At 44.3% G+C, this 25,733-nt stretch overlaps 1 protein-coding gene across 2 annotated transcripts in view; it reads left to right on the top strand.

The window, feature by feature from the left end:
* RALBP1 (ralA binding protein 1) overlaps positions 1-24,594 on the top strand; it is a 65,399-nt gene extending 40,805 nt beyond the window's left edge. For both annotated transcript variants that reach the window (XM_088469692.1, XM_088469693.1), the window contains exons 5-10: positions 3,789-3,950; positions 13,290-13,421; positions 17,693-17,803; positions 20,616-20,737; positions 20,973-21,096; positions 21,489-24,594. In XM_088469692.1, the coding sequence (XP_088325818.1) occupies positions 3,789-3,950; positions 13,290-13,421; positions 17,693-17,803; positions 20,616-20,737; positions 20,973-21,096; positions 21,489-21,737 (900 nt within the window). In that variant the 3' untranslated portion in view covers positions 21,738-24,594. The remainder of the gene's footprint in view (positions 1-3,788; positions 3,951-13,289; positions 13,422-17,692; positions 17,804-20,615; positions 20,738-20,972; positions 21,097-21,488) is intronic.
* The last annotated feature ends 1,139 nt before the right edge of the window (positions 24,595-25,733 follow it).

Below are 25,733 nucleotides of genomic sequence, written 5' to 3' on the forward strand. Positions count from 1 at the left end.
GAAAAACAATTTTATTTTTATAATTTGTTTACTAATATTAAAAAAAAATAACATACATTTTTTTTTATTTTTTTTTTAAAAGATTTATTTCAACTCATCCAAAATGATTTCATAATGTTCTTCACCTAATTCAAGCATAAAAAAAGTTAATTTCCGAGCGTTTTTTAGAACAATTTTGAGTCAATTAAGTGGTTAAAGATTGAAGTAATAGTTAAGGTGCCCATCCACTAGGCGATGTGGGGACGACTGCACGATTACGACGCCGTCGTCTCCTGCGGGGTGAAGTCTGGAAAGGTCTTCCTCCCGGGTCCTTGGCGGTGACGGGCAGCAGTCCTCGGCGGTGACTGCCAGCAGTCCTCGACTGTGACGGGCAGAGTCAGCAGGGTACTGTTCTCCGGCAGGCTGCAGGACCCCCTCCTCGGCGGCTCCCAGCAGCGGACATTCCATGGCAGCAGCGTCTAGACAGGTGAGTGACAGCGTTCTTGGCACTCTGCTATATGGTGCCGGGTTCATCCCCGACAGGTTGACCGTCATGTTCAGGCGATGATTGGTGTTAAAAACAACCAGCGGGGGCGCGCAACGCGGGTCGATTTTAACCTTTTACTGCCCGATTTGTGGGCGATTACCAAGCGATGGACTGATAACTACCGTCGTTATCACTCCATCACTAGGTTTAATCGCCTAGTGGATGGGCAGCATTAGAATTTACAACCAACAAACAGAAGAGGTGCAGAAATGACCAGTGATTGAAAACGCATAGCCAGCAAATTAATACACAAGTCCTGTGAATGAACAATGTAACTTTATTAAAACAAAATGAGACACTTGTTATGATTGACTGAGAAGTGTATAACTTGTTTTAATGCATTAAGGGGGGTATTTGGCAATGACTGGGGAGAGAGAAAATTGTGACAGAGAAAGCACTAACCAATCAGCTTCTAACTTCTATTTTACAAGCTGTGTTTGAAAAATGTTAGTCAGGAGCTGATTGGTTAATACTTTTTCCCTCACAATTTTCTCTCTCATCAAGCTTTGATACATAGGCACCTTAGCACATAGACCCCTAAACCTGAAAGTTTCACACTAGTATAAACACAGGTTAAAATGCTGCTGACTATCCAGTCTGAAAAGCAATTGAAACCCCAACACCCACCCCTCCAAACCCCCCCCCCCCCCCACACACACACACAAAAAAACCCAAAAATATTTAAACAAAAAATCCTGGATGTAAGATGGTGATGCTCCAATTGTATTCTAGGTCACAGGTTCTCAAACTCTGTCCTCAGGACCCCAAACAGTGCATGTTTTCCATGTCTGCTCACAGAATCACAAGTGAAACAATTAGCTCCACCTGTGGATCTTTTAAAATGTGTCGGCCAGTAATGAATACACCTGTGCACCTGCTGGATGACCTGGAAAACATCAACTGTGTGGGGTCCTGATGACTGAGTTTGAGAACCACTGCTCTAGGTGAATGTAATGCTAAACTAGACTGGCTATATCAGTGATGGGCAACGGGTGGATCTGGGTCTGCATGCAGCCCTCTGAGCTGAATTGCACCCTCAGCAACGTCCTGCTTGTTTTTATATTTGTTTAGTTATAAGCTTGTAATGCTTATTTAAAAGGCCTGCTGATGTGTTATTACAGATAGGTGTCCCTTTCAGTGATCAATGATCAAATGTATTACTTTTACTTACTATTGAGATTAATAGTCATTTGTGGCCCTTTTGAAGGATGCCCAATGCATCTAGTAAAATGAATCAGATTGCCTATCACTGGGTTAAATGTTTATCATCAATGGTGGGAAGACTTTGGTGTTGCTGTTAAGTAATTACCAGCTACGTCTAAAGGGGCCTATCCATTACACGACTTTGTGAACAATGCTACCAAACCCAAGAGGTTTTGGTTGCATTGTTCACAAAGCCGCGTAATGGATAGCCGAAAAGGACCAGCGATGCGCATACACTCTGTGTCCTTGCCGACCCCGAATATCTACTGAACATGCCCGTCAACCTGACGACGCTAGTCAGGTTCGGCATGTTCAGAGATAGGAGGTCGGACTCCTGCACTGAATGACGTTCAGTGAACGCCTTTCAGTGCGGTGCTCACACCTCGGCGACCTCAAGGTCTGAACGCTAGACGTTCAGTCTTTCAGGTCGCTGAGTGGATAGGCCCCTTTAAGGTGGGTACATACCTGACAGATATATCTGCAGATGATGGTCGTTCATACACACTGAACAGCTATCATCTGCTTGTGCCCTCGGGTCCCGGGGGACGGGAGCCGGTGGACGTGTCGGGGTCGTGTCCCACCCCCCTCCTCGTGGCTGCCGCTGTGTGTATACTGACGGTTTGCAGACCGCCCGTACACAATTGCCGATGGACAGATATGTCTGAAGACATATCTGTCCATCGGCTGTGCAGCACAGCCAATGCGATATGTCGGTGAACGACGACGTTCACCGATATATCGCAGGTACATACAGGCCGACGGGCAGCAGATATATTGGCCGATCAGTTGATCGGCCAATGTGTCTGTCAGTGTGTACCCAGCATTACTGTTTGCTGGGCTCCCCCACATCTAACCTGGAGCTCTCTGCTTCAGATTAGCCACTGTCTGCTAGTTGCAAAGAATCATCATTTGTGTCGGTAAACTGCATGCGTGGTATGTAGTTGGCTTGTCAACAGTCAGAATGTTGACCAGCACAATGGGAACCCCGGAATGGCAGCACCGGGAGATTGACAAGTGTGGTAATCATGGTGGTTAATAATCATGTTGACAATTGTAATGCCGACTTGACAGCAATTCGGCCCCTTAACAGCCCAATCTTGCCCCGGATTGGAGGCACTGTAAGTGCGGCACATTGACACACTTACTTGCGCCCATGAGTAATTTGCAGGTCATTGAATCAACCCCATGCATGATACATTGCATTGGGATCTGCATATCTGCAAAGTGCATTATAGGTGCTAATGGTCTGGTTTTATCCAGCTGATTTAGAAGTGATGACTGCCTTCAAAATGGGTTACATCCTAGGACGTGATCTACTGTGGTGTTTGTACATTAGTTTCCACCCAGCCACAGCTTTCGTTAAGTTCTAGTAGATGTATTTGAGACAAGTGAATGGTTAGATAATAATCAGCTGTGTTTTAAACTGTATTATAACATATTTTAGGCCTTGAACTGCAGATTGATCAGAAGACATTGTGTCTGCCTCCAGGTGCTAGCTGCATTATGTGGTAACATCACTTCATATTGGCTGTGGTTCATCTGGTCATATAATAAATTGTCTGCCATTGGGCCACATCCTGCTAACTATTCAATATACCTTGCTGTACATTTAAATAGATTATTGCCTATCAATGTGTGCTGTACATCTTCTATTGTTACTTAAATAACATGTCTGTGTTTTATACCAGCCATATAAATCTGGATACCTCTGATATATGCATGTTTAACTAGTACACATGTATTATGTATTTCACATATGCCTAAATTCATAATGTTTACTGGTCATCCTACAATTGCAGCCTGCTGTAACTTTACACTTTGTGTAGTAACTCAGGCTTTTGGGTTATTTAATCTTGTGTACGCCATAGTTATTGAAGTAAGGGGGTTTGACAGCGAAAACATTTCCAAGACTTAATTCTGAAAACATCCCCTTTGTTGTAGTGACAACATACTAACGCCTAGTTAATGAAGCATATAGGGAGGGGTTGCCTTTCAATGAGGCTGCTTCCTTACCAGGAAAGATGACTGTGCCCTGATTTATTTATCCTCTTTCTTCCAGATCAGTAACCGCGTCCTCTATGTGTTTTTTACACATGTTCAAGAGCTATTTGGCGGGATTGTAATAAAGAAAGTCATAAAACCTCTCCGCTGGTCTAATATGGCCACCATGCCTGCACTGCCAGAAACACAGGAAACTATTAAAGAGGAAATTAGACGGCAGGTATGTCACTAACTATTATGATTTTTGGTGACTGGCAATTGAGCATGCTGCTATCAACCAGTACAGTTTTCTCTTATCTTTTTATATTGTTTTCTTTACTCCCTTTATGTTTTGTGCTTCTCAGTTGCTTCTCAAATGGGCAAGGAGATAACGTTTTATTTGTTTACTGTATACTGGGAAAGACATTCCTCATATTGCTCTCTTTGTCTATTATATATACACACACGATCCATACCAATAGCACTCAGGAATGAGACACACACAGAAGTATATTCCAACATTTTAATGCTCTATTCATGCATTTTCGTCAGGGTGGACCCACTCGCAAGTGTGTGCTCTTAGCCTGAGGTCCCCGACTACTGAGACCTCAGTCTTCAGGGGGGTACCTCATGCCGCTGCTTGCAACGCACAGTGCAGACCCCCCACAGTCAGAGCTGCGCCGGCAGCAGCAGCAACACATCCACCAGCGCGACTCACAGTGAGTACAGCTGGCTCCCTGATTAGCAGGGCAGCCAGCTTAACGCTAAATTAGGCGGCTTCCTGTGTGCACCGGCTCCCTGACTAGCAGGGTAGCCAGTGTTTGCTCAGTACTAGGCGGCTCCTCTAGAAACTGCACAGAGCCAGTATATATAATTTAACAGATCTACTGGGAATAAGCACCAGTTTTACAAAACGGCGCTAGTATGCAGGGGGCGGAGCTTAGCTCCGACTGCCTTCTCCTGCCTCCCATCAGCCTCAGTGTTTCACTGCAGTGTGCTGGCGTCCATTACAGGGAGAGGCAGCCCTGGACAGCCTACACGGACCTGTATGTATTACAGCAGGGGTTTAGGCTGATGTAGAGCGTTTTGGAGCATAACTACATTAATCCTTTGCCTGGCATTCTGGCACTGCTAACTCTCCAAACTCTTTGTACCCCAGTATAGTCTGTTTTTTCTTACCCTGTCACTTAACCTCTTTGTGGTTTGTGTGGGGTTTGTATGTAGCATGACTGGCAGGTCTAAGGCATCACCAAAATTATTCAAGTGAGATTTACAAAGGGATAGTCAGCTAACTCCAGATTGTGTGACGGTTGTTATACGGATCACCAATCTGCAGAGATGTCAGAACCACCGTCTTGGACGCAGGTTACATCTGTTATGTCCTCTCTCTCGGCTGAACTGGAGGCTTCTTGCCGAGAAAGAGAGGCTTACAGGTCAGCTGCTACAGAGGAACCAGCTTGGGCGAGATCCCTAGCTGTTTCTATGGAGGGTATTTCCAAAGCCATGACAGTGGCGTCCACTCCGCAGGTCTCTAAAAAGAGATTGTTACCCTCAGTCTTCCATTGGGATGACTCAGAGGAAGAGGATATGCCGGAATTAGAAGAGGTTGAGTATGCCCCAGATTCGCCTAAAGGCCTCTGAAGTCTGATGCTGAACCGGTATCAAAGGGAATAGAAGCCTTGATTGCTGCAATACAACAGGTATTGCAAATACAGGAAGAAGACTGCAAATACAGTCTTTCTTTCTTAAGAAACAAAGACAAGCTACGGCTTTCCCAATATCGGAAGAGCTGGATTCCCTTCTAACGACTGCCTGGGAACATCCAGATAAACAGTTTCAGATGTCCCAGAGTTTATTTTCTTTTTACCCTTTTCCAGCAGGTAATAGAAAAGCTTGTGAAACTCCCCCTACAGTAGATTCATCTGTATCGCGACTGTCGAAAAAGACTACGCTCCCTGTTCTTGGAGTCACTTCTTTAAAGAGAAACAGAAAAAATATCCCAGCGCTTGATTAGCAAACTAAACCTAATAATGATGACCTGCAGCGGTTAATAGGGAAGGGGAACAAATTGCAACCCCCCTTCTCTCCCCTATCCTCTCTCTCTCCTGTCCTGACCAAGCCACTTCCCTATACAACACCTCCCTTACTTCTGCTATGTACTCTGGGCCTGATTCAGAGCCGGACGCTCTGACCAGAGCGCTCGCTCTGAATCAGGGCCCTCCTACCTAAGAATGGAGCGGCCTCCGTCTGGGCAGCAACGCCCCCAGCATGCCCACCAAAGGGGGCGTGCTGTCAGTTACCATCGACAGCACGCCCCCTTTGGTGCGAGACCCATAGTGATAGCTTGGCTGTCGCTGTGCGGGTCTCGCGCATGCGCACGATGGAGCTCCCTCCGTCGTGCGCATGCGCATTAGGGCACCATCGACCCGCTTGCGAGCGCTCAGCGGCAATCACTACTCACACTCACGATCTACTCCTCAACCCCAGCATTCCAAATGCACCAGATACCTGCAAAAGTGTTCACGAACCGCCGAGCGACAGTGGAGAAGATCACGCTCTATGGCAGATTTTCTCCATTTCAAATTTATGCTCTCATCCTATAGTGCTGCTCTCTCCCTCTGTAAACAGTCATATTTCAAGATCCTCATCTCCTCTCAGTCCTCTAATCCCCAGCGTCTCTTCACCACTTTCAACTCCCTCCTTCGCCCACCCCCTCCTCGTCTGCCCTCCTTGCTCTCTGCACTTGACTTTGCTACCTACTTTACATCTAAAATTGATTCCATACGTCAGGACATTATATCCAACCAGTCCCCCAGCTCTCCACCTCCTCCTTTCCCAGATCACCCCTCCCAATCAACTTTACCAACTCTAGCATCCTTCTCCCCTGTATCTGGAGAGGAAGTCATGGCCCTTATCCGGTCCTCCCCCCCCCCCTTCCACCTCCCCCCTTGATCCTATCCCCTCCCGCCTCCTCCGCTTCCTCTCGCTTTCTGCCTGCTCCCATCTTGCCCACTTCATTAACCTCTCCCTGTTCCTTCTGCACTCAAGCATGCCCTTGTCTCCCCATTCTTAAAAAACCTACCCTTGATCCTAACCATCTTTCTAACTACCGACCCATCTCTCTCCTCCCTTTTGCCTCCAAACTCCTTGAGCGGGTCGTCTACAAACGCCTCACCACTTTTCTTTCCTCCCACTCCCTCCTTGATCCTTTTCAGTCCGGCTGCCGTTCTCTCCATTCCACTGAAACTGCCCTCACAAAAGTCAGCAACGACCTCCTTGCTGCCAAATCCAAGGGCCACTACTCTCTTCTCATTCTCCTTGATATCTCTGCTGCTTTTGACACTGTGGACCACCCTCTCCTGCTGCATATCCTTCTCTACGTGACACTGCCTTCTCCTGGCTGTCATCCTATCTCTCTGACCGATCTTTCTCAGTTTCCTCTCATGACTCCTCTTCCCCCCCCACAGCCTCTTACAGTAGGTGTTCCTCAAGGTTCTGTTCTTGGAACTCTTCTATTCTCCCTCCATACTTCCTCTCTAGGTGAACTCATCAGCTCTTTTGACCTCCACTATCATCTCTATGCTGATGATACTGAAATCTACATTTCCTCCCCTGATCTCTCCCCCTCTCTTCTGACTCGTATCTCCAACTTTATCTCTCTGCCATCTCTTCCTGAATGTCCCAGCGATTTCTTAAACTTAATTTGTCTAAGACAGAGCTGATCGTCTTCCCACCCTCCCACATAACCTCACTTCCCACTATTTCTTTATCAATTGATGGTATAACTATGTCATCTAGCCCCAAAGTGTGCTGTCTTGGAGTCATCCTGGACTCATCCCTCTCCTTCAAACCACATATCCAGAACCTTTCACAGTCCTGTCGTTTCCATCTCAAAAATATTTCTAAGATCAGAACCTATCTCACCCAGGATGCTACAAAAATCCTCATACACTCACTGGTCATCTCCAGATTGGATTACTGTAACCTCCTCCTATCTGGCCTCCCCAAATCCCATCTCTCTCCTCTCCAGTCTATCCTCAATTATTTTCCTCTCCAAACGCTTTACATCTGCCTCCCATCTCCTACAAGCCCTCCACTGGCTCCCCTTCCCTTTTAGAACCCAATTTAAGGGTCTCACGCTCACTTACAAAGCCCTCACCCAATCTTCCCCCATATACATCTCTGATCTCATCTCCCTTCACTCTCCTCTCCGCTCTCTTCGTTCAGCTAATGCACGCCGCCTTTCATGCCAGCTGATTACTTCCTCCCACTCCCGCCTCCAAGATTTTGCCCGCACTGCTCCCCACCTCTGGAACTCTCTCCCACTCCCCATCAGACTCTCCACCTCTTTGCAATCCTTCAAACGAGCTCTCAAGACCCATTATTTCATCAAAGCCTTCCAGCTGTCATTCTAACTCCCTGATACATACACCTTCCTCCCCATCTGTGTCACCCCTGTTTGTCTTCCCCTACCACTTTTAGAATGTAAGCTCTTATGAGCAGGGCCCTCTAACCTCTTGTACTTCTCCCTACTTTAGTTTCATCTACTTCTTACTCACCACTAGGGCACCTAACACTTGGCTGCTTATGCTCGGTTGCTTATCTGGGTGTTATGATCACTAATGTAGCAATATGTATTATCCATGTCCTGGTCCTGTATTGTATTGTTCTGTAAGTCTCTTGTCTACAACTTGTTTATGTGCTTTGTAAGGCGCTGCGGAACATTTGTGGCGCCATATAAATAATTGATAATAACCCCACAAACGCTAGAAGAAAAAAATAGAGTAACCGCGCTGGCAGAAAGAATATTGTATATTTAATAAACAAATAGGATATTAGACCAATATAAATATCAGTAGAACAAGAGTTAAATAATAAAACATATAACATATACACAATACAATAAATACATAAATAAAAGTCGGTTGACCTTAACTAATGTGTTGATGGTGGTAATGGTTGTAATAGTTTAAGGATCGCTGTAAAAGCAGTCACTGCACAAAAGAATTCCAGTGTCAAATTTAAATTTGCATATAGAAACACTTGGCTAGTTTGTAGCTGTATGTTAGTAATGTTGTAACCGCTGACCTGCAGTTAGAGTATCCTTGCATGTAGTCACACTGAGACCTGGATAAAACTTGTATGATGGAAGTGGTGAGTGGTTAAGCTCAAAGTGTCACCCCGTCGGGCGCACACTAGAATGGAGCAAAAGAAAAAGTACTGACCAGTCTCAGGATTCCATACAGCTGAGGTCACAATAATAGGTTCTCTCACCGGCTGTAGTATAAGGGTGCTGACCGGATCGGATATCGGGACATATAGGTGAAGAGGCGGCTTACCATGGAGAAGCGTCTAAGGATGTTTGTTCTATTGCCTCCAGAACCTCAGCTCTGGCAATTTCAGCACGGCGGGCGCTGTGGCTCAAAACTTGGCAGGCTGACGCGGAATCCAAAAAGGCTGTGTAACCACTTCCTTTCACTGGAAATGTACTATTTATGGCAGAACTAGATAAATGGATATCTCAGGCTACTGGACGTAAATCCACTTTTCTACCGACTGCAGCTCCTCCACCTAGACGATCTTACTCTGGACCTTAGTTTTGGTCCTTTCGGGCCCCGGGTCGTTCACTTGGTCATTTCAGAGGAGGATCGTCAACGTCCCGTGGTACCAGAGGTCGGGGTAGAAACGCAGCCACCACAGGCTCCAGTCTACAGGAGGTCCATTACTAAACCGAGTGCATGACGGGCTTACCTCTCACCTGGGGGACCCCAGAGTGGGAACGCGTCTTCGGAACTTCAGCAAGGTCTGGACGGAAACCTGTGCGCGGATGCTTTGGTCCGAGATCTAATAACTCGGGGCTACAAGCTTGATTTCCAGCTTCAACCCCCAAATTGTTTTTTCACTACAGGTTTGTCAGTTTCCAACAACAGAGGTGTGGTCTTACATAAAGCAATAGTCAGGCTTCTGTCCATGAAAGTGGTAATCCAAGTCCCCAGTCATCAGAAGGGAAAAGGTTTTTACTCCAGTCTTTTTTCACGTTCCGAAGCCGGACGGCTCGGTCAGACCCATTCTAAACTTAAAGGATCTCAATTCATATTTACGGATTTTCAAGTTCAAGATTGAGTCTCTTCAGTCGGTAATTGCAGGCTTGGCGGAGTGCAAGTTCATGGTATATCTAGATATCAAGGATGTCTATCTGCACATTCCCATTTGGCCACCTCTCCAGGCTTTCCTGAGATTCGCAGTTCGGAATTCAAATTTCCAGTTTTAGGCCTTGCCCCTTGGCTTATCTTCAGCCCCACAGGTATTCACAAAGGTTATGGCTGTGATGATTAGTCTCCTTCGGAAACAAAGGATCACTATTATTCCGTACCTCGACGACCTACTGCTGAAGGCGAATTCCAAGGATCAACTATTGCAGGACATCACCATGACGCACAACCTCTTCATTCATCATGGATGGATCCTGAATTTTCCCAAGCCGCATCTGCAACCTACACAGAGATTGCAATTTCTAGGAATGATCATGGACACAGTGTCTCAACATGTATCCTTCCCCAGGACAAAAGAGCTTCCATTCAGAAAATGGTGCGGTTGATCCTTCAACGTTGGCAGGTTTCTGTTCATGCCTGTATCCGACTTCTGGGGAAGATGGTGGCAGCCTTTTCACTCCAAACCTCTTCAGCTAGAGCTCCTATCACAATGGTCAGGATCCCACCTGTGCCTTCACCAACGAGTCGGGTTACAACCCAACACTCGGATATCCCTACTGTGGTGGTTAAACTCAGTTCCCCTTACGGAGGTAAAGAGATTCGGAGAGTGGGATTGGACGCTTCTTACCATGGATGCGAGTCTAAGAGGCTGGGGGGCAGTCATTCTAGAGCGTCACTTCCAGGGACGCTGGACAGCACAGGAATCAAGTCTTCCAATCAACATATTGGAATTAAGAGCAGTTTTCTACGCAATACAGAAAGCAGGTCACCTTCTGAGGGGCCGAGCAGTCAGGGTCCAGTCCGACAATGCCACAGCAGTGGCATACATAAACAAGCATGGAGGCACCAGAAGTCGAGTGGCCATGAAGGAAGTCAGCCGGATTCTTGTCTGGGTGGAAAGCTACGCAAGGTCGATTTCAGCAATCTTCATACCGGGCGTCTAAAATTGGGAGGCAGATTACCTCAGTCGACAGGATGTACATCCAGGAGAATAGTCTCTGCATCCACAGGTGTTTCAGCAGCTGGTCCAACGGTGGGGTCTTCCGCAGGACGACCTCATGGCATCCGGGCAGAACCATCAACTGCCCCTTTACTGCTCTGGAACAAGGGATCCACAAGCGGTGGCTGTGGATGCACTGTCAATACCATGGCGGTTCCACTTCATTTATCTGTTCCTCCATTTCCCCTTCTCCCTCGAATCCTTCAACGCATCAAGAGGGAATAGGCCAAGGTCCTGCTGATAGCTCCGGACTGGCCTCACAGAGCTTGGTATTCCAACATTCAACTCCTGTTGGTAGATAATCCGTGGCCCTTACCACTAAGAGAGGATCTACTCCTACAGGGTCCTTTAGTCTATCCAAACTGAAAGCAGCTACATTTGACGACGTGGCTATTGAAAGGGCCATCTTAAGACGTAAAGGGATACCTTGATGCTTAGAGCCAGGAAGGAAGTTACTTCTAAGCATTACCATAGTTTTTGAAAGGCATATGTATCCTGGTGTGAATGTAGAGATTTGCCTCCTACGGAGTTCAGTCTTCCCAGATTTCTGATTTTTCTGCAAGCAGGTCTCTCAGCTGGCCTTCGTTTGGGATCTCTGAAGGTCCCAATTTCAGTGCTCTCGGTTTTCTTCCAAAAGAAATTGGCCTTATTACCAGACGTGCAGACTTTTCTGCAGGGTGTAGTCCGATTGCAACCACCCTTTGTTCCTCCTACAGCTCCATGGGATTTGGACTTCGTCCTGTCTTTCTTACAGTCTTCTCTGTTCGAATCTTTGGAGTCAGATTTGAAATATATTTCATGGAAGGTGATACTTCTACTGGCTCTGGCTTCCGCCAGGAGGGTGTCTGTGCTGGGAGCTTTATCTTGTCGTCCTCCATATTTGGTATTTCATGAGGATAGAGATGAGCTACGCACCAGAATGGATTTTATGCCTAAGGTGGTTTCGGCCTTCCACATCAATCAACCTATTGTAGTTCCGGTTCTTCGACAGGATTCTCCTTCTAGATCCTTGGATGTGGTTAGAGCTCTTCGCATATATGTAGAGAGGACGGCAGCAATTCGCAAGACGGATACTCTTTGTTTTGTATGATGCTGTTCGTCCGGGTTGGACAGCTTCCAAACAGACACTGGCTCGATGGATTAGTCTGACCATCCGACAGGCGTATATGGCCTCTCTAGAGTACCTCCCATCTTCCATTACTGCACATTCCACTCGCTCAGTGGGTGCCTCATAGGCGGCTGCTCGAGGCGTTTCTATGGAATCTCTATGCCGGGCAGCTACTTGGTCGGGCCGGCATACTTTTGTTCGGTTTTACGGATTTGACACCTTTGTGACCTCTGCAGCGCAGTATGGTCGGTTCTTTCTTGCAGGGTTCTCAGCGCTTTCCCACCTGTGATGGGAGCTCTGGGACGTCCCCACCGTCTTGAAGTCCTCCAGTGTCCCCTAGTGGATGAAGGAGAAAACAGGATTTTGGTACTTACCGATAAATCCCTTTCTCCAATTCCACAGGGGACACTGGACGCCCAACCGGCGCTGTTCTTCCTGCCACACCTGTTATGCCTGCTGGCGACATGTATGTTGTCTAGGGTGATGTTATGGATGTTGGAGACACGTTTGTCGCCTCTTGTTTAATTCTATTTTCCTTTTGTTTTCAACTTTCAGTTGTTTTGTGTACTTTCGCCTCCTCCTCTTCTGTCAATTTTTTTTTCTCAGCTCCCCTCGGGCACGGTTCTAATACTGGCCTATAGGGGTTATAGAGGTGAGTTATACTTCATTTAAATTAATTGATAATTAGTAGATAATGCTCCACTCAGCACTGTCTATACCCCACCGTGCTGAAAAAATCTGTTAATTATGCGTCCGGTGCCCTCCCTTTACCTCCCTGAGCAGGGGGATAATTATAGATAAAGCAAGAGAATGGCGGCACTCCAGATGACTTAATAATGCACACAAACACCGCTGGTAAAGTAAATCAACGTGTCAATGCTTACTACATTTTCATCAGGATATGATGATGAAAATGCAGTAAGCATTGAAACGTTGATTTACTTTACGGTCGTCTGGAGTGCCGCTATTCTCTTGCTTTATATATATTTTTATATATATATTTTTTTTTTTTTTTAATAAAAAAAAATTTGTTTGGAGTTAGTTTCCTGTCTTTCTTCATGGAAATATATATATATATATATATATATATATTTATATATTTGTGCATGCTTAACTTTTAAATAATGAGACTGCAGAAAATGTTCACAGCCCTGCAGAGAGTACTCTCACACACCATTATATTCGTGCAGGTGGAAAAAGATCTACAGACCTGATCAATGATAAAACCGTAGGATACATTGTGTTTCTGTTCTTCCATAGGAATTCCTTTTGAACTGCTTGCATCGAGACCTTCAGGCTGGTATAAAAGATCTCTCTAAGGAAGAAAGGCTGTGGGAGGTGCAGAGGATTCTGACCGCGCTTAAAAGGAAGTTGCGAGAAGCTAAAAGGCAGGTGTGTGGCATTCCTAAGTCTCAGGCTGCCCGCTCCGTTCAACATCTCCTCAGCAGGCATGCATAATGGCATGGAAGGGACAAGGCTTACCCTTGTATGGGTCTTGGCCAGGGCCCAAGGTGCTGAATAAATGTGTCATGTCATTTGTTGAACTGTCACTTGTCCAGCACAGCTGCACCCAATTCTCATGCTTTCCATCTCCTAAGTACACTTCTCACTTCCTGTGTGTTTGTTTCATTTCTTTGTACCTTACATAACTAATACATTTATTAACTTATAACATAACAGCTGTGTATACTATTACTAACAGAATATATTGACCATTACTAACAGAATATATTGGCTATGAAAGTTTAAAGCTTAGCATATAGTATTTACAGAGAGGATTTTTTCCCCCTAAATGTGAAAGCATTTACTTAAAACTTACACAATTGCACCTTTTTAGAATGGATAATTTATCAGATATTGTTGTGATTATTAGATGTAATAATAAATCACACTTATTAATGTAAGTGTAGGTCATTATTCATTGCTAGTGTTCTTGCACTTGTTTGTGGTCTGGCTGCATTCACTGTGCTCCAGAAGCAGGGTAGGTATATAACCTGTTCATCTATTTCATTCACATATTACATGTGTGGTAATAGAGAGCTAGGACTGAGTTATGGTGATCGTGGTCATTCATGTTCCTTACATTCCATGATATTTTAGGGCCCATACATATAGGGGCACATTTACCAGAAATCTCACACCTGCAGAGCTTTTCCTGCAGATATTAGATTTTAGGTAATCAATTGGATGCAGTGTGTTGTGTTTTTTTTTTTTTTGGGGGGGGGGGGGGGGTTGAGTGTTCAATTAATTTTTTTGAGGGCCCCAGAGCAGGTCTAATTTTTGCAAAAATCCATATTTTAAGGAAAATTAATGCCACTTGCTCTAGAGCTCTTAGTACACCCCATACTGACTAATTAAGCAATTGACAGTTTACAATTCGCTTAATTAGTCCATAATTACTCCCCACCTGCAGAGCTGCCCTCCTCCTAAACTTCAACTACTGTAGTCTTCTACCTTCATCTGCGCCAGCAGCGTGAGTGTGACCTGTCTGTGTGTGTCTGACTCAGTGTGTGTGTGAGGGGTGTGTCCCGTGTGTGTGAGGGGTGTGTCCCGTGTGTGTGAGGGGTGTGTCCCGTGTGTGTGAGGGGTGTGTCCCGTGTGTGTGAGGGGTGTGTCCCGTGTGTGTGTGAGGGGTGTGTCCCGTGTGTGTGTGAGGGGTGTGTCCCGTGTGTGTGTGAGGGGTGTGTGGAGCATGCTGCACCCGGGAGAGGAGTGCCAGAACACAGGTGAGTGTGGCCGCATCTCCCCCAGCTGGATTTTGGGCACAAAAAACCCTGCCACCAGCTTTTTTGTAATTGGATACCGCAAGTATCGAGAGTGCGCATATCCGCAGTAATTCAAAATTGGTCGTGAGACCTGCGTAATTTTTTGGGGGGCAAAACGTTGCGGCCAATTGAATATGCTCCATAGGTGTTGAAATTAGACACACAATTTAAATATTGCATTAACACTGATAAATATTGTAAGTGAATAGTCCTGTGCGCACACCACCTTGATATTTTGTGCCCAAAATTATTATAGCGAACACTATTTTGATGCTCTTTTAAAAGTAATGACAGATTACAAGGTTTTGAGGGCTGATTAGCTTCTGTGCGATGTTACATCATGTAAAGCACGTGTGATTTGCGGTGCACACATCATCCATACATATGGTAGCCCAACATCACCTATTTTCCTGCACATCCCCATGAGGGTGCGAGGCACAAATTGTGAATGTTGAGGTGATGTGCACCATTATCGGCGCTCACACGCTGTTTCAATAGCACATCATGGCATCGCCCCCAACATCACGAAAAGGGCCTGGTTCTGAGTCACACACTGTGTTGATGTTGCATGCAGTTGGCTAATGTTTTAAGTTTGTGCATGCGTCTGAGTCCTATTGCGCTTGCGTCCAGATTGTTAGCTCTCAGAGGCACATAACAGAATCGGACGCGCGGTATGTGGAATGCAGTGGATGTTCCAAGTAGGTAGCAGGGGATGGGGTAGCTTAACAGATGCAAGCAGGCAGCGGTAAGAGGCTGTGTCCAAAGACGCATATTCACTCACACAGGAGGTTATAGTCCGATGGAGAAACTGCAACTGCCATAAGCCCGGTGTAAGGTACAATGGTGCAACCTTTGGTGTGTATAAAGACCCTCCGAAACGGAACTGCACTCAAGCAAGTGGGCATCTCAGTATCAATGAAATTGGGAGTTGTATTTGCATAAAGACGCAGAGGCATCTGCATGAAAATCAGAATCCACTCCAAAAATAATACAGCTCAGTTGTTACAAGGGGATGTAGTCGGGTTACCGGCGGCCGGCATCCCGACACTGAAAGCCCGATGTGGGACTAAAGATAGGCGTCAAAATCCCGATGCCCGGTATACCGAACAAAGGTAAGTCTGGTGTCTTAGGTTGTAGCCTCGGGGGTGGAGGGTTAGGTTTAGGAACCCCCGTGGGGACTTGGGCACCACCCCGGGAGGGTTTAGGGTAAGGCTAGGGAAAGGGGAGTTGGAGTTAGGCACCACTAGGGAGGGGTTGGGGTTAGGCATCCCCTCCAGGAGGTTTAGTGTCCAGGAAGGGGGGGTTAGGGTTAGGCACTAGGGGGGGGAGGTTAGGGTTAGGCACCACTAAGGGAGGGTTAAGGTGCTTACCAGCCCCAGTCGGAATTTTGTTCGTTGGTCTTTCACTGTCGGTATTTGATCCAGCGGCTATTCAGCCGCCGGGATTACATACCGATTCCGTTACAAGCATTGTTTATCCGGTACCTGTGTGTGAAGTGCTGCTGAACTGTGTTTGGCTATTGATAGAATTTTGATTTAATAGTTGAGACTACAGTTTATAAGCTTTTTCCTTTTTATACGATTCTGCCATATGAGAGGTCTAGAGGTGGCCCTTGGTTTAGCTGTTTAACTTTTAGAATTGTGTGTTAAACATAAGCGCCGATTACATTGTTCACACAGGAAAGTCACCAATCTATTTTCTGAATTTAATGACTTCACTTGTAAGAATAAACCGCCTAGGGGTTTATTTATACAAGTGTTGGGTTGTAAAACTCGACACTATTGTACGTGTTCATGCCCGATATTTAAAAGGGAAGTGCTTTTACTAGCAAGACACGGCTAGTAAAAGCGCTGCCCTTTTAAATATTGAGCATGAACACAAATAAGTGTCGGGTTTTACAATCAGGCCCTTAGTAAATAAACCCCTAGGGGTCAATGCATTTGTTGGCGATGTGCACTTGGACACTCCTAATTATAGGAGAGCAACATCGCTCATTTTACTGCAAAGTTCCCAAGCAGTTCTGATGGCACAGTCAGCACAACGGATAATAAATATTACTTCTTGATACAATGCCAGGCCATGTAGAACCGGTGTTATTGCTTGATGTACTTGATGTTTGTCAGGGATCAGTAGAATTTCACTTGGGAGTGGATTCATGTACACTCGCCCCACACTTACGGTAGCTCCATTATTATTTTATCCTGCATAACTGGGCACCAGGGCAATTATTACTGTGTTTGCATGAGTTCCAGATTATCTATATATAACCTATCATTTATAATCTCACCTGAAGGTGGATGCTGTTGGTCTCCAGTTAAATCCAGGTCACTTAGGAATTCTACATACTGCCAGAAACAGGAAACCTCCAGGCAGATCTCCCTTGCAGTGTCACAGTTTACCTCTGTCTTCCAGGGAAATTCCAAAAAGCTCAATGAATGCAAAGTCATATTATTTTCCTTGTAACAATGTGGATCTCCTAAGCGTGTAGCCCTGATCCTCCCAGAGTAGTTAATTCAATTGAAAGAAACCATTGTGGAAGGACTTGTTTTCATTTAGTTCCACTATGGGAATGAATAACAGATACAGGATGTCAATGAAGGGGGCAGGGTTACACAAAACACTTAGGCTAGCAAAATAGTAAGGGCTTCTGCCATTACACTGACCATTGTATTGTCATTGCACAGTGTCTGCTTAAGGGAAAGTTGTTGTAGCCAGCCAGCCAATCAGGTGCTGCACATAGTGGACCTGGCTGATTAGTAACTGTGGTGCAACCTGTAATATTAACATCATTTGTTTTTCTTTTGTAACGCTGCTATAAAAGTGCTAGAGGAGCATGTTTCTTACCGTAAAAGGCAAAGTCAGAGTCTTATTTTTCATATCTGACTGTTATCTTCACAGGACTGTGAAACCAAATTTGCTCAAGAAATTGCCAGCCTTTCAAAGGAAGAAGTTTCAAAAGAAGAAATGAATGAAAATGAGCAGGAGGTCCTTAATATATTGCTTGCACAGGTATACCTGGTTTAGTGCAGAATGCCTATAATGTGGACATCATCCCAGCTATCAGTATTCTGTTTTATGTTGTTAGTTGTTTCCTGTGTATGATATCCCTTTGTGCTGGAGCTATCTTATCTTGGAGTTTTTTACCCCTCAATATTTTTTTTTGTTCCTTATTTTGGCCTTTATCATCTCGGATCAGCTTCATAGATTATTTGACATGACTTTATTTGGCCTGATACCGCTGATTTCTAAGTTATTTATATACCTATTTAAATGCTCGGTTTAGATTATTATATATAAGTGTCAACTATGAGTGCTGTGCTTCTCAATGAAAACTGGAAGCGTATTCGCCTTTTTACGTCATTGGATACGGTATAGAATTTAAAGATAGAATGGTTTGTATTCTGTGTTTGGTTATGAGCTAGAACCATTTCCTTTTCCAATTTTGTGGGCAGCAATGTGGCATAGTAGTTAGCATTACTGCCTCACAGCACTGAGGTCATGAGTTTAACTTCCAACCAGGGAACTACCTGTATGGAGTTTGTACGTTCTCGCACATTCCAAAAACATACTCGATGATGATAAATTTGAGTCTGCTCATAAACCTGGAAATGGAAATGTTTGCATGCCTTTTAGATGTAAATAGTATTAAATATACATTTATGGTTCGGTTAAATCCGTCCTCTCTGACTTCAGCACTGCATTATTTGTTTCTCCAGTGTGCTATTATGGCACATACAGTCAGGTGCATAAATATTGGGACATTGACAGAATTTTCATATTTTGTCCTTTATTCACCACCACAATGGCTTTGAAATGAAACAAACAAGATGTGATTTAACTGCAGACTTTCAGATTTAATTTGAGGGTAATTACATCCAAATCAGGTGAACGGTGTAGGCATTACAACGGTTTCTATATGTGCCTCCCACTTTTTAAGGAGCCAAAAGTAATGGGACAAACTAAACAATCCTAAATTTAACTTTCACTTTTTAATACTTTGTTGCAAATCCTTTGCAGGCAATTACAGCCTGAAGTCTGGAACGCATAGACATCACCAGACACTGGGTTTCATCCCTGGTGATGCTCTGCCAGGTCTCTACTGCAAATGTCTTCAGTTCCTGTTTGTTCTTGGGGCATTTTCCCTTCAGTTTTGTCTTCATCAAGTGAAATGCAGGCTCAATTGGATTCAGGTCAGGGGATTGACTTGGCCATTGCATAACATTCCACTTTTTAGCCTTAAAAACCTATTTGGTTGCTTTTGCAGTATGCTTAGGGTCATTGTCCATCTGCACTGTGAAGCACCGTCTAATGAGTTCTGAAGCATTTGACTGAATATAAGCATATAATATTGCCCGAAACACTTCAGAATTCCTTCTGCTGCTTTTGTCAACAGTCACATCATCAATAAATACAAGGGAACTAGTTCCATTGGCAGCCATACATGCCCACGCCATGACACTAATACCACCATGCTTCACTGATGAGGTGGTATGTTTTGGATCATGAGCAGTTCCTTTCCTTCTCCATACTCTTCTCTTCCCATCACAATGGTACATGTTGATCTTTGTCTCATCTGTCCATAGGATGTTGTTCCAGAACTGTAATGGCTTTTTTAGATGTTGTTTGGCAAACTCTAATCTGGTCTTCCTGTTTTTGTGGCTCACCAATGGTTTACATCTTGTGGTGAACTCTCTATATTCACTCTTGTGAAGTCTTCTCTTGATTGTTGACTTTGACACATATACACCCACCTCCTGAAGAGTGTTCTTGATTTGGCCAACTGTTGTGAAGGGGTTTTTCTTCACCAGGGAAATAATTCTTCTGTCATCCACCACAGTTGTTTTCTGTGGTCTTCCAGGTCTTTTGGTGTTGCTGAGCTCTCCGGTGTGTTCTTTCTTTTTAAGAATGTTCCAAACAGTTGATGTGGCCACACCTAATGTTTTTGCTATCTCTCTGATGGGTTTGTTTTGATTTTTCAGCCTAATGATGGCTTGCTTCACTGATAGTGACAGCTCTTTGGATCTCATATTGAGAGTCGACAGCAACTGATTCCAAATGCAAATGTCACACCTAGAATCAACTCCAGACCTTTTACCTGCTTAATTGATAATGAAATAACGAGGGAATAGCCCACACCTGTCCATGAAATAGCTTTTGAGTTGATAGTCCCATTACTTTTGGCCCCTTAAAAAGTGGGAGGCACATATAGAAACCGTTGTAATTCCTACACCGTTCACCTGATTTGGATGTAATTACCCTCAAATTAAATCTGAAAGTCTGCAGTTAAAGCACATCTTGTTTGTTTCATTTCAAAGCCATTGTGGTGGTGAATAGAGGCCAAAATGTGAAAATTCTGTCAATGTCCCAATATTTATGCACCTGACTGTAGGTCTACAAGCTGACTTCCCCACATGTCTAAGCAGCCGGGACTCGCATGTATTGATTGCGTTGCAGTGCTCTTTGCTAGTGTAGGCTGGTTGTCCTATTCTTGTTTGTTCATGTTTATCCAGCTAGGAATAATGATTTGGGTAGGTGTTCTGACTTGTTATATAAAAATATTTTGGGTGCATTATACTATTTCTGTAAATATAGTAGATCATTTTCACATTGTACAGATACTAAATAGGCTTCTACCATTTTAAAGATGATTGCTAAAATCTAACTTTCCTGTACAGTGCTGTATTGTAGTTTACCTTTTATATGATAACTGAGCACATTTTGTATAATTCTGTCACTGTTACCAGATGGTAATATCCTCTTGCTCTTTTTGTATGTGGGGCCCATCTTGTCACAAACTGTTGTCCTATACATTATTTGTTAGGAAAATGAGATCCTCACAGAACAAGAAGAACTAGTGGCGATGGAACAATTCCTACGGAGACAAATCGCTACAGAGAAAGAAGAGATAGATCGTCTCCGGGCAGAAATATCTGAGATTCAGAGGTAGAGAATTTAGAATAATTCACTGTCCCTTTTGTCACACATTATCTTTGTGAATGGGGCATTATTGTTTATGGCCATTTTATTGCATGAAGAGGTTAATTTATTGTACAGACCTGTTTAATTTTGACAAAATATAGAAACGAACATTTTCAAATACGTTGAGAACAAGTTTATATGATCCTATTTATTTAGCATTTTTCAAATAATTCTAAATGACGTGTCGCACTGATTGCAGCCGCCAGCAAACCGGCCGGAGTGAGACGGAAGAGTATTCATCGGAAAGTGAGAGTGAAAGTGAGGATGAGGAGGAGCTGCAAATCATTCTGGAGGATCTTCAGCGGCAGAATGAAGAGTTGGAGGTGAGTCAGTTAGTACGGTATAGAGGGATGACCACTGCCATCTACTGCCTTCCCGTCTCCTGGCCAAGAAGGGAAAAATACTTTTTTTTTTTTTTTTTTTACTTTACTCCATGTTTATTGAAAACATGTTTAACATATTCTATTGCCAGCATAGTTCCCCTGCTGCTTCTAATTTATCTTTTTCCATATTAAATGTACTTAGATCATCCACTAGTTTCCTCTTCTCCCTCCGCCCCTGTTCTTGTTTTATTTTTTAAAGTTTATTTAGTGTTTGTGTGCATCTTATTTCTTGCTTCTTCTTCTCACTTATGTTTGTTTAAATTAAATTCCCTATGTACACCTCTTGCTTACATTGCTGTGATTTATTTCAAGTTGTACATGTCTTTTGTCAGATCAAGAACAACCATTTGAACCAGGCAATTCACGAGGAGAGAGAAGCGATCATTGAGCTGCGTGTGCAGCTTCGGCTGTTTCAGCGCATTAAATCTGAACAGCTGCAGGAGGAAGAGGAGCCAGGGAAGCTGGGTAGCAGGTCGCAGCTGCAGAGGGACACTGCCTCTGATATAAAAGCAACGAAAGACAAGACAAAAGAGCAAGTAAAACCCTCGCCAATTAAAGACTGGAAAGAAACCTTAATTTGAGAATAAATAAAGACGTTATTCCCTATTAACCCCATCAGGCCATTGCTATGCTCTTTAAAGAAATGGGCATCTCCTTCCTGGTGGATACATTTTCATCTCCAGTCTGCTCTTTGTTTTTGGGTCCTGGCTATCCTGGACTCAGGTTACTTACAATACAGATTAAATATTATTTTGTGCACAGATTAAGTGTGAAAAAAAGAGAATGTAATTTTTTGAATGACAGGAGGATGTAGCAAGTATTTCTGTACTCCTCCTTACAGAATTGGGGCTATAAACGTGTTTGCTCTTTTTTTTCCTCTTCTAATATAAGATACTTTTTGGGGGGATGGGGTGATTTTATTATCCAGATGTTGCCAGGCACACCAAAATTGTATTATTTATTCATGAGGATATTTGCATCAGAGCAGCTTTAAAAATGTTGCATATTTTTCTTGATAAAGCCAGGGATCTGGCAGCTGTGAATGCACCAGTTTGAGACTACTACAGATAAATGTTTAATGTATTAGTGTACATGGTTTCTTAAAACCAGATTAGCTCTGGAGTCTGGCTGATGTGCATTTTGCCTTTTCGTTGGTTTGTTGAGGTTGTTACACTGTCTTACTGTAACATGTACAGCAGTTCGGTAGGAGTAGTTTACAGGGCAAGGTAGAGTGCTGTGGAAAGTGCAGGTGATATGACGGCACAGTTGCACAGATGGTTGCATTGCTCAGTGCGGTGCTGTGCTGACCCGCACCAACACATCTCTGGACACTGTGAGATAAGTAAATGCATATGGGGGTAGGATTGCTGTAGCTAACTGAAAGTGGATCTTGTAGAGGTGCGGTTTGTGCACTAAGCCACAAATATAGATGCCTCACTGGGGAGCATCACTTTCTTTAAGTGTAAGTAACATTTTGCTTTCATGATCATTCATTCACATTATCTATGAGGTCCTAATAAGTGTCTGTATTTAGGAGAATTCTGAATTGTGTTTGATGCCAGCTTTCTATTGGCAGGATGATCATACACACTAGTCCAAATCTATCACCTGGCAAGCATTTCTGTGTAGTAACACTATGCATTCCTTACCTAGATGAGGAACAGTGTGTTAAATGCCCTATGGCAGTGAAGGACAACTCTTAAGCTGGGCATACATGGTGCGATGGCACCATGCGACGCGATGAGAGATCCGATGTCCGACATATCGGGCGGTCCCCACACACTGTGCGTTCGGGTGGCTGACCGTCCGATATGTCGGCTCCCCACTACCCGCATAGCACTGCATGGGATCGCACATCGCATCCCCTGATCAACTGATCCTGCAGTAAGATCAGGGGGTGCGATGTACGACCCCACGGGTGCGCGCTCGGTCCGACATCAGGCTCATACACGGTGCGATATAGCAGCCAAATCGCACCAATCTTTCGGATCGGCTGTTTTATCGCACCATGTATGGCCCGCATTAGAAAGGGATCATCTTCTATCATCCAGCTCCTGACTCACCCTCCTTGTGCCTTTTATGCCTGATTTCTCAGCTAATTGTTGGTTCTGTCTGCACCAATCATCTCTCTGTTATATATAGCTGTGCTGGCAGAAATGAACGTTAAACCACCCAGATGTATGACACTTCCTCCTTTATGGTGAAGTCATCCTTGTAATGCGCTGCTTAGGACATTTGTTATTCGGCAAGTGAATGAGCTTGGGTAAGAACAAGCAGTCTTTACAGGTTTGATATGACAAATGTCTTGACTCTATATGGGATGTTTAATTATGAGTAATGTACTGGCGCCAGATCCATCCGATTAAGACATCTTATATTTGCTGTACTCTGGAATTACTGTAGGGATGGTTTTCTTGTGACGCTGCTATAGAGGTTCAAACGTTTTGAAGTGTGTGAATGGGTCTTTCCTTTTGTGATACAGGTTAATTCCAGATGCAAGTTCACTGGTCATATATCATACTCCTCAGATCTCCCACAACTGCACCATAACCTAATATGTGATCTGACTGTCCTTATGCAGGAGATGGTGAGGTGCAAGTAGGGTGTGATATCCATTGACGCTCTTGGTGCTATGGTTGTAAACGTATTCCATAGGCTCTGAGGACAACATCATTGTATTTATCTGAAATCACAACATTTGCAGCTATAGGACATAGCTTAAAAATGTCCCTAAATCACTTGGCACATTTGATGCTCCATTTGGCTCTCTTTTTTGTGCTATGTATCCTTCATTTACTTTTTAAAGCCTTGTGGCTTGCACCAGAGCTGTGAAACTGTATTATATATTCACTGTAGTTTATACTGCAGTCCCAGCAATACTTCCGGGCTGCACAACACATTGCTGGAGCCAATAAAAGCACATTTAGGTCCCATTTTGGAGGTACAGGGTTCTTGGGCTTATACAATGGATCTATGTTATAGTAGTAATAGTCTCTAGTACTTAATAAGTACGATCAGTAGAGAAAAAGGGTTGCAGTGTAAGGCTGGTTCTAAGATTATTGTTGGTGCTGGTGAATGACCATGTTCTCTTCCAGATGTAGATAAGAAAGGAAGTCCCACTGCGAGTGATCATGTAACTGGAATGAACAACCCTACAAATTCTACATTTACCTGTGAATGTGTACACATGTAGATTGCCGATTTGCTTTGTTTTGTCATAGTCTTTTTTCCTTGTTTAAGTCAAAGTGTTAATATTTGCCTTCAGTCTGTTACACAAATATTTTATATTTACTGAAGTTGGACTATTTTTTAATGCATTCATTTCCAAATAATAATGTCACATCAGTGTTTTTATTTCTCCCACGCTTATGTAGGTCTCTAAGTTCATGTTTCTTACCCGACATCATGCAGCAGAGCAAATAAAGAATACATTGTAAACCTGCATCTCGTCTATATTATTTCTTGTAATATATGTGTGTGGCATGAGGGACGTTTCCTTTTGGACATCATGGCCTATGGTGTGGCTCAGAAATTTTAAGCAACAAGAGACTTAGGGCCTGATTCAGAGCCGGACGCTCTGAACGAGCGCCCGCTCTGAATCAGGGCGTTTTTTTTTTATTTTGTAGCGTCCTCCTGGACGCTCGCATAGCTGTGGGTTACCACCCACAGCTTATGCGAGCGTCCATGATGATGGTCGCGATGGTCAAGACCATCGCGACCATCGGACTTGCGACAAGACCCTGCGGTAGGGTCTCGGTGACCGCAAGCCCTGGAGTGATTTTGGCTCTATCAGAGCCAAAATCACTCCCACTGACATCACTAGTGATGTCAGTGGGGCCGGATCCAGACGGTAGGCGTTCCCATGGGAGCGCCTCCATCTGGCAGGCACGCCCACCAAAGGGAGCGTGCTGTCACTCAACATCGACAACACGCCCCCTTTGGTGCGAGACCCGGAGCGACGGCTTGGCTGTCGCTATCTGGGTCTCGCACATGCGCACGACGGAGCTCCCTTGACCCGCTTGCGAGCGCTCAGCGCTCGCGAGCGGGTCTGAATCAGGCCCTTAGGTCTTCAGTGTAGTAGTCATTACTGTGGCTATAAAATAGGGGTGGGCAATAAGCGGCCCCCCAGCTGTTGTAGAACTACGCATCCCAGCACTCCTTGCCACAGTTTTGCTATTTGGCTATGCTAAAACTGTTGCAAGGCATGCTGGGATGTGTAGTTCAACAGCTGGAGGGCCTCTTATTGCCCACCCCTGCTTTAGAAAATGGGGAAAATGAACAACTACAATGACAAGGGTGTCTTGTACTCTGTAGTAGATGACACTGAGTAATGGTTGTGTTCTCAAATGATTTAAAGGGGTCATAAAACTTAAAAAAAAAATAAAATCATATTTTCCTTGGGCAGACAGTGCTAATCTGTACCCAGAGCCCTGATACATACTTCTGATCTTAATCAGCACCTGCCTTACTTGTATCACCTCCCCCAGCCTTCATGTAACCTAAAGGTGCGTACACGCGGTACGATATCGATATACTATAACGATATTGTTCAATGATATATTGTTCATTTTTATGCA

The sequence above is a fragment of the Taudactylus pleione genome, unplaced genomic scaffold (genome assembly GCF_031769625.1).
Source record: "Taudactylus pleione unplaced genomic scaffold, aTauple2 ptg000093l, whole genome shotgun sequence".
Taxonomy (NCBI): domain Eukaryota; kingdom Metazoa; phylum Chordata; class Amphibia; order Anura; family Myobatrachidae; genus Taudactylus; species Taudactylus pleione.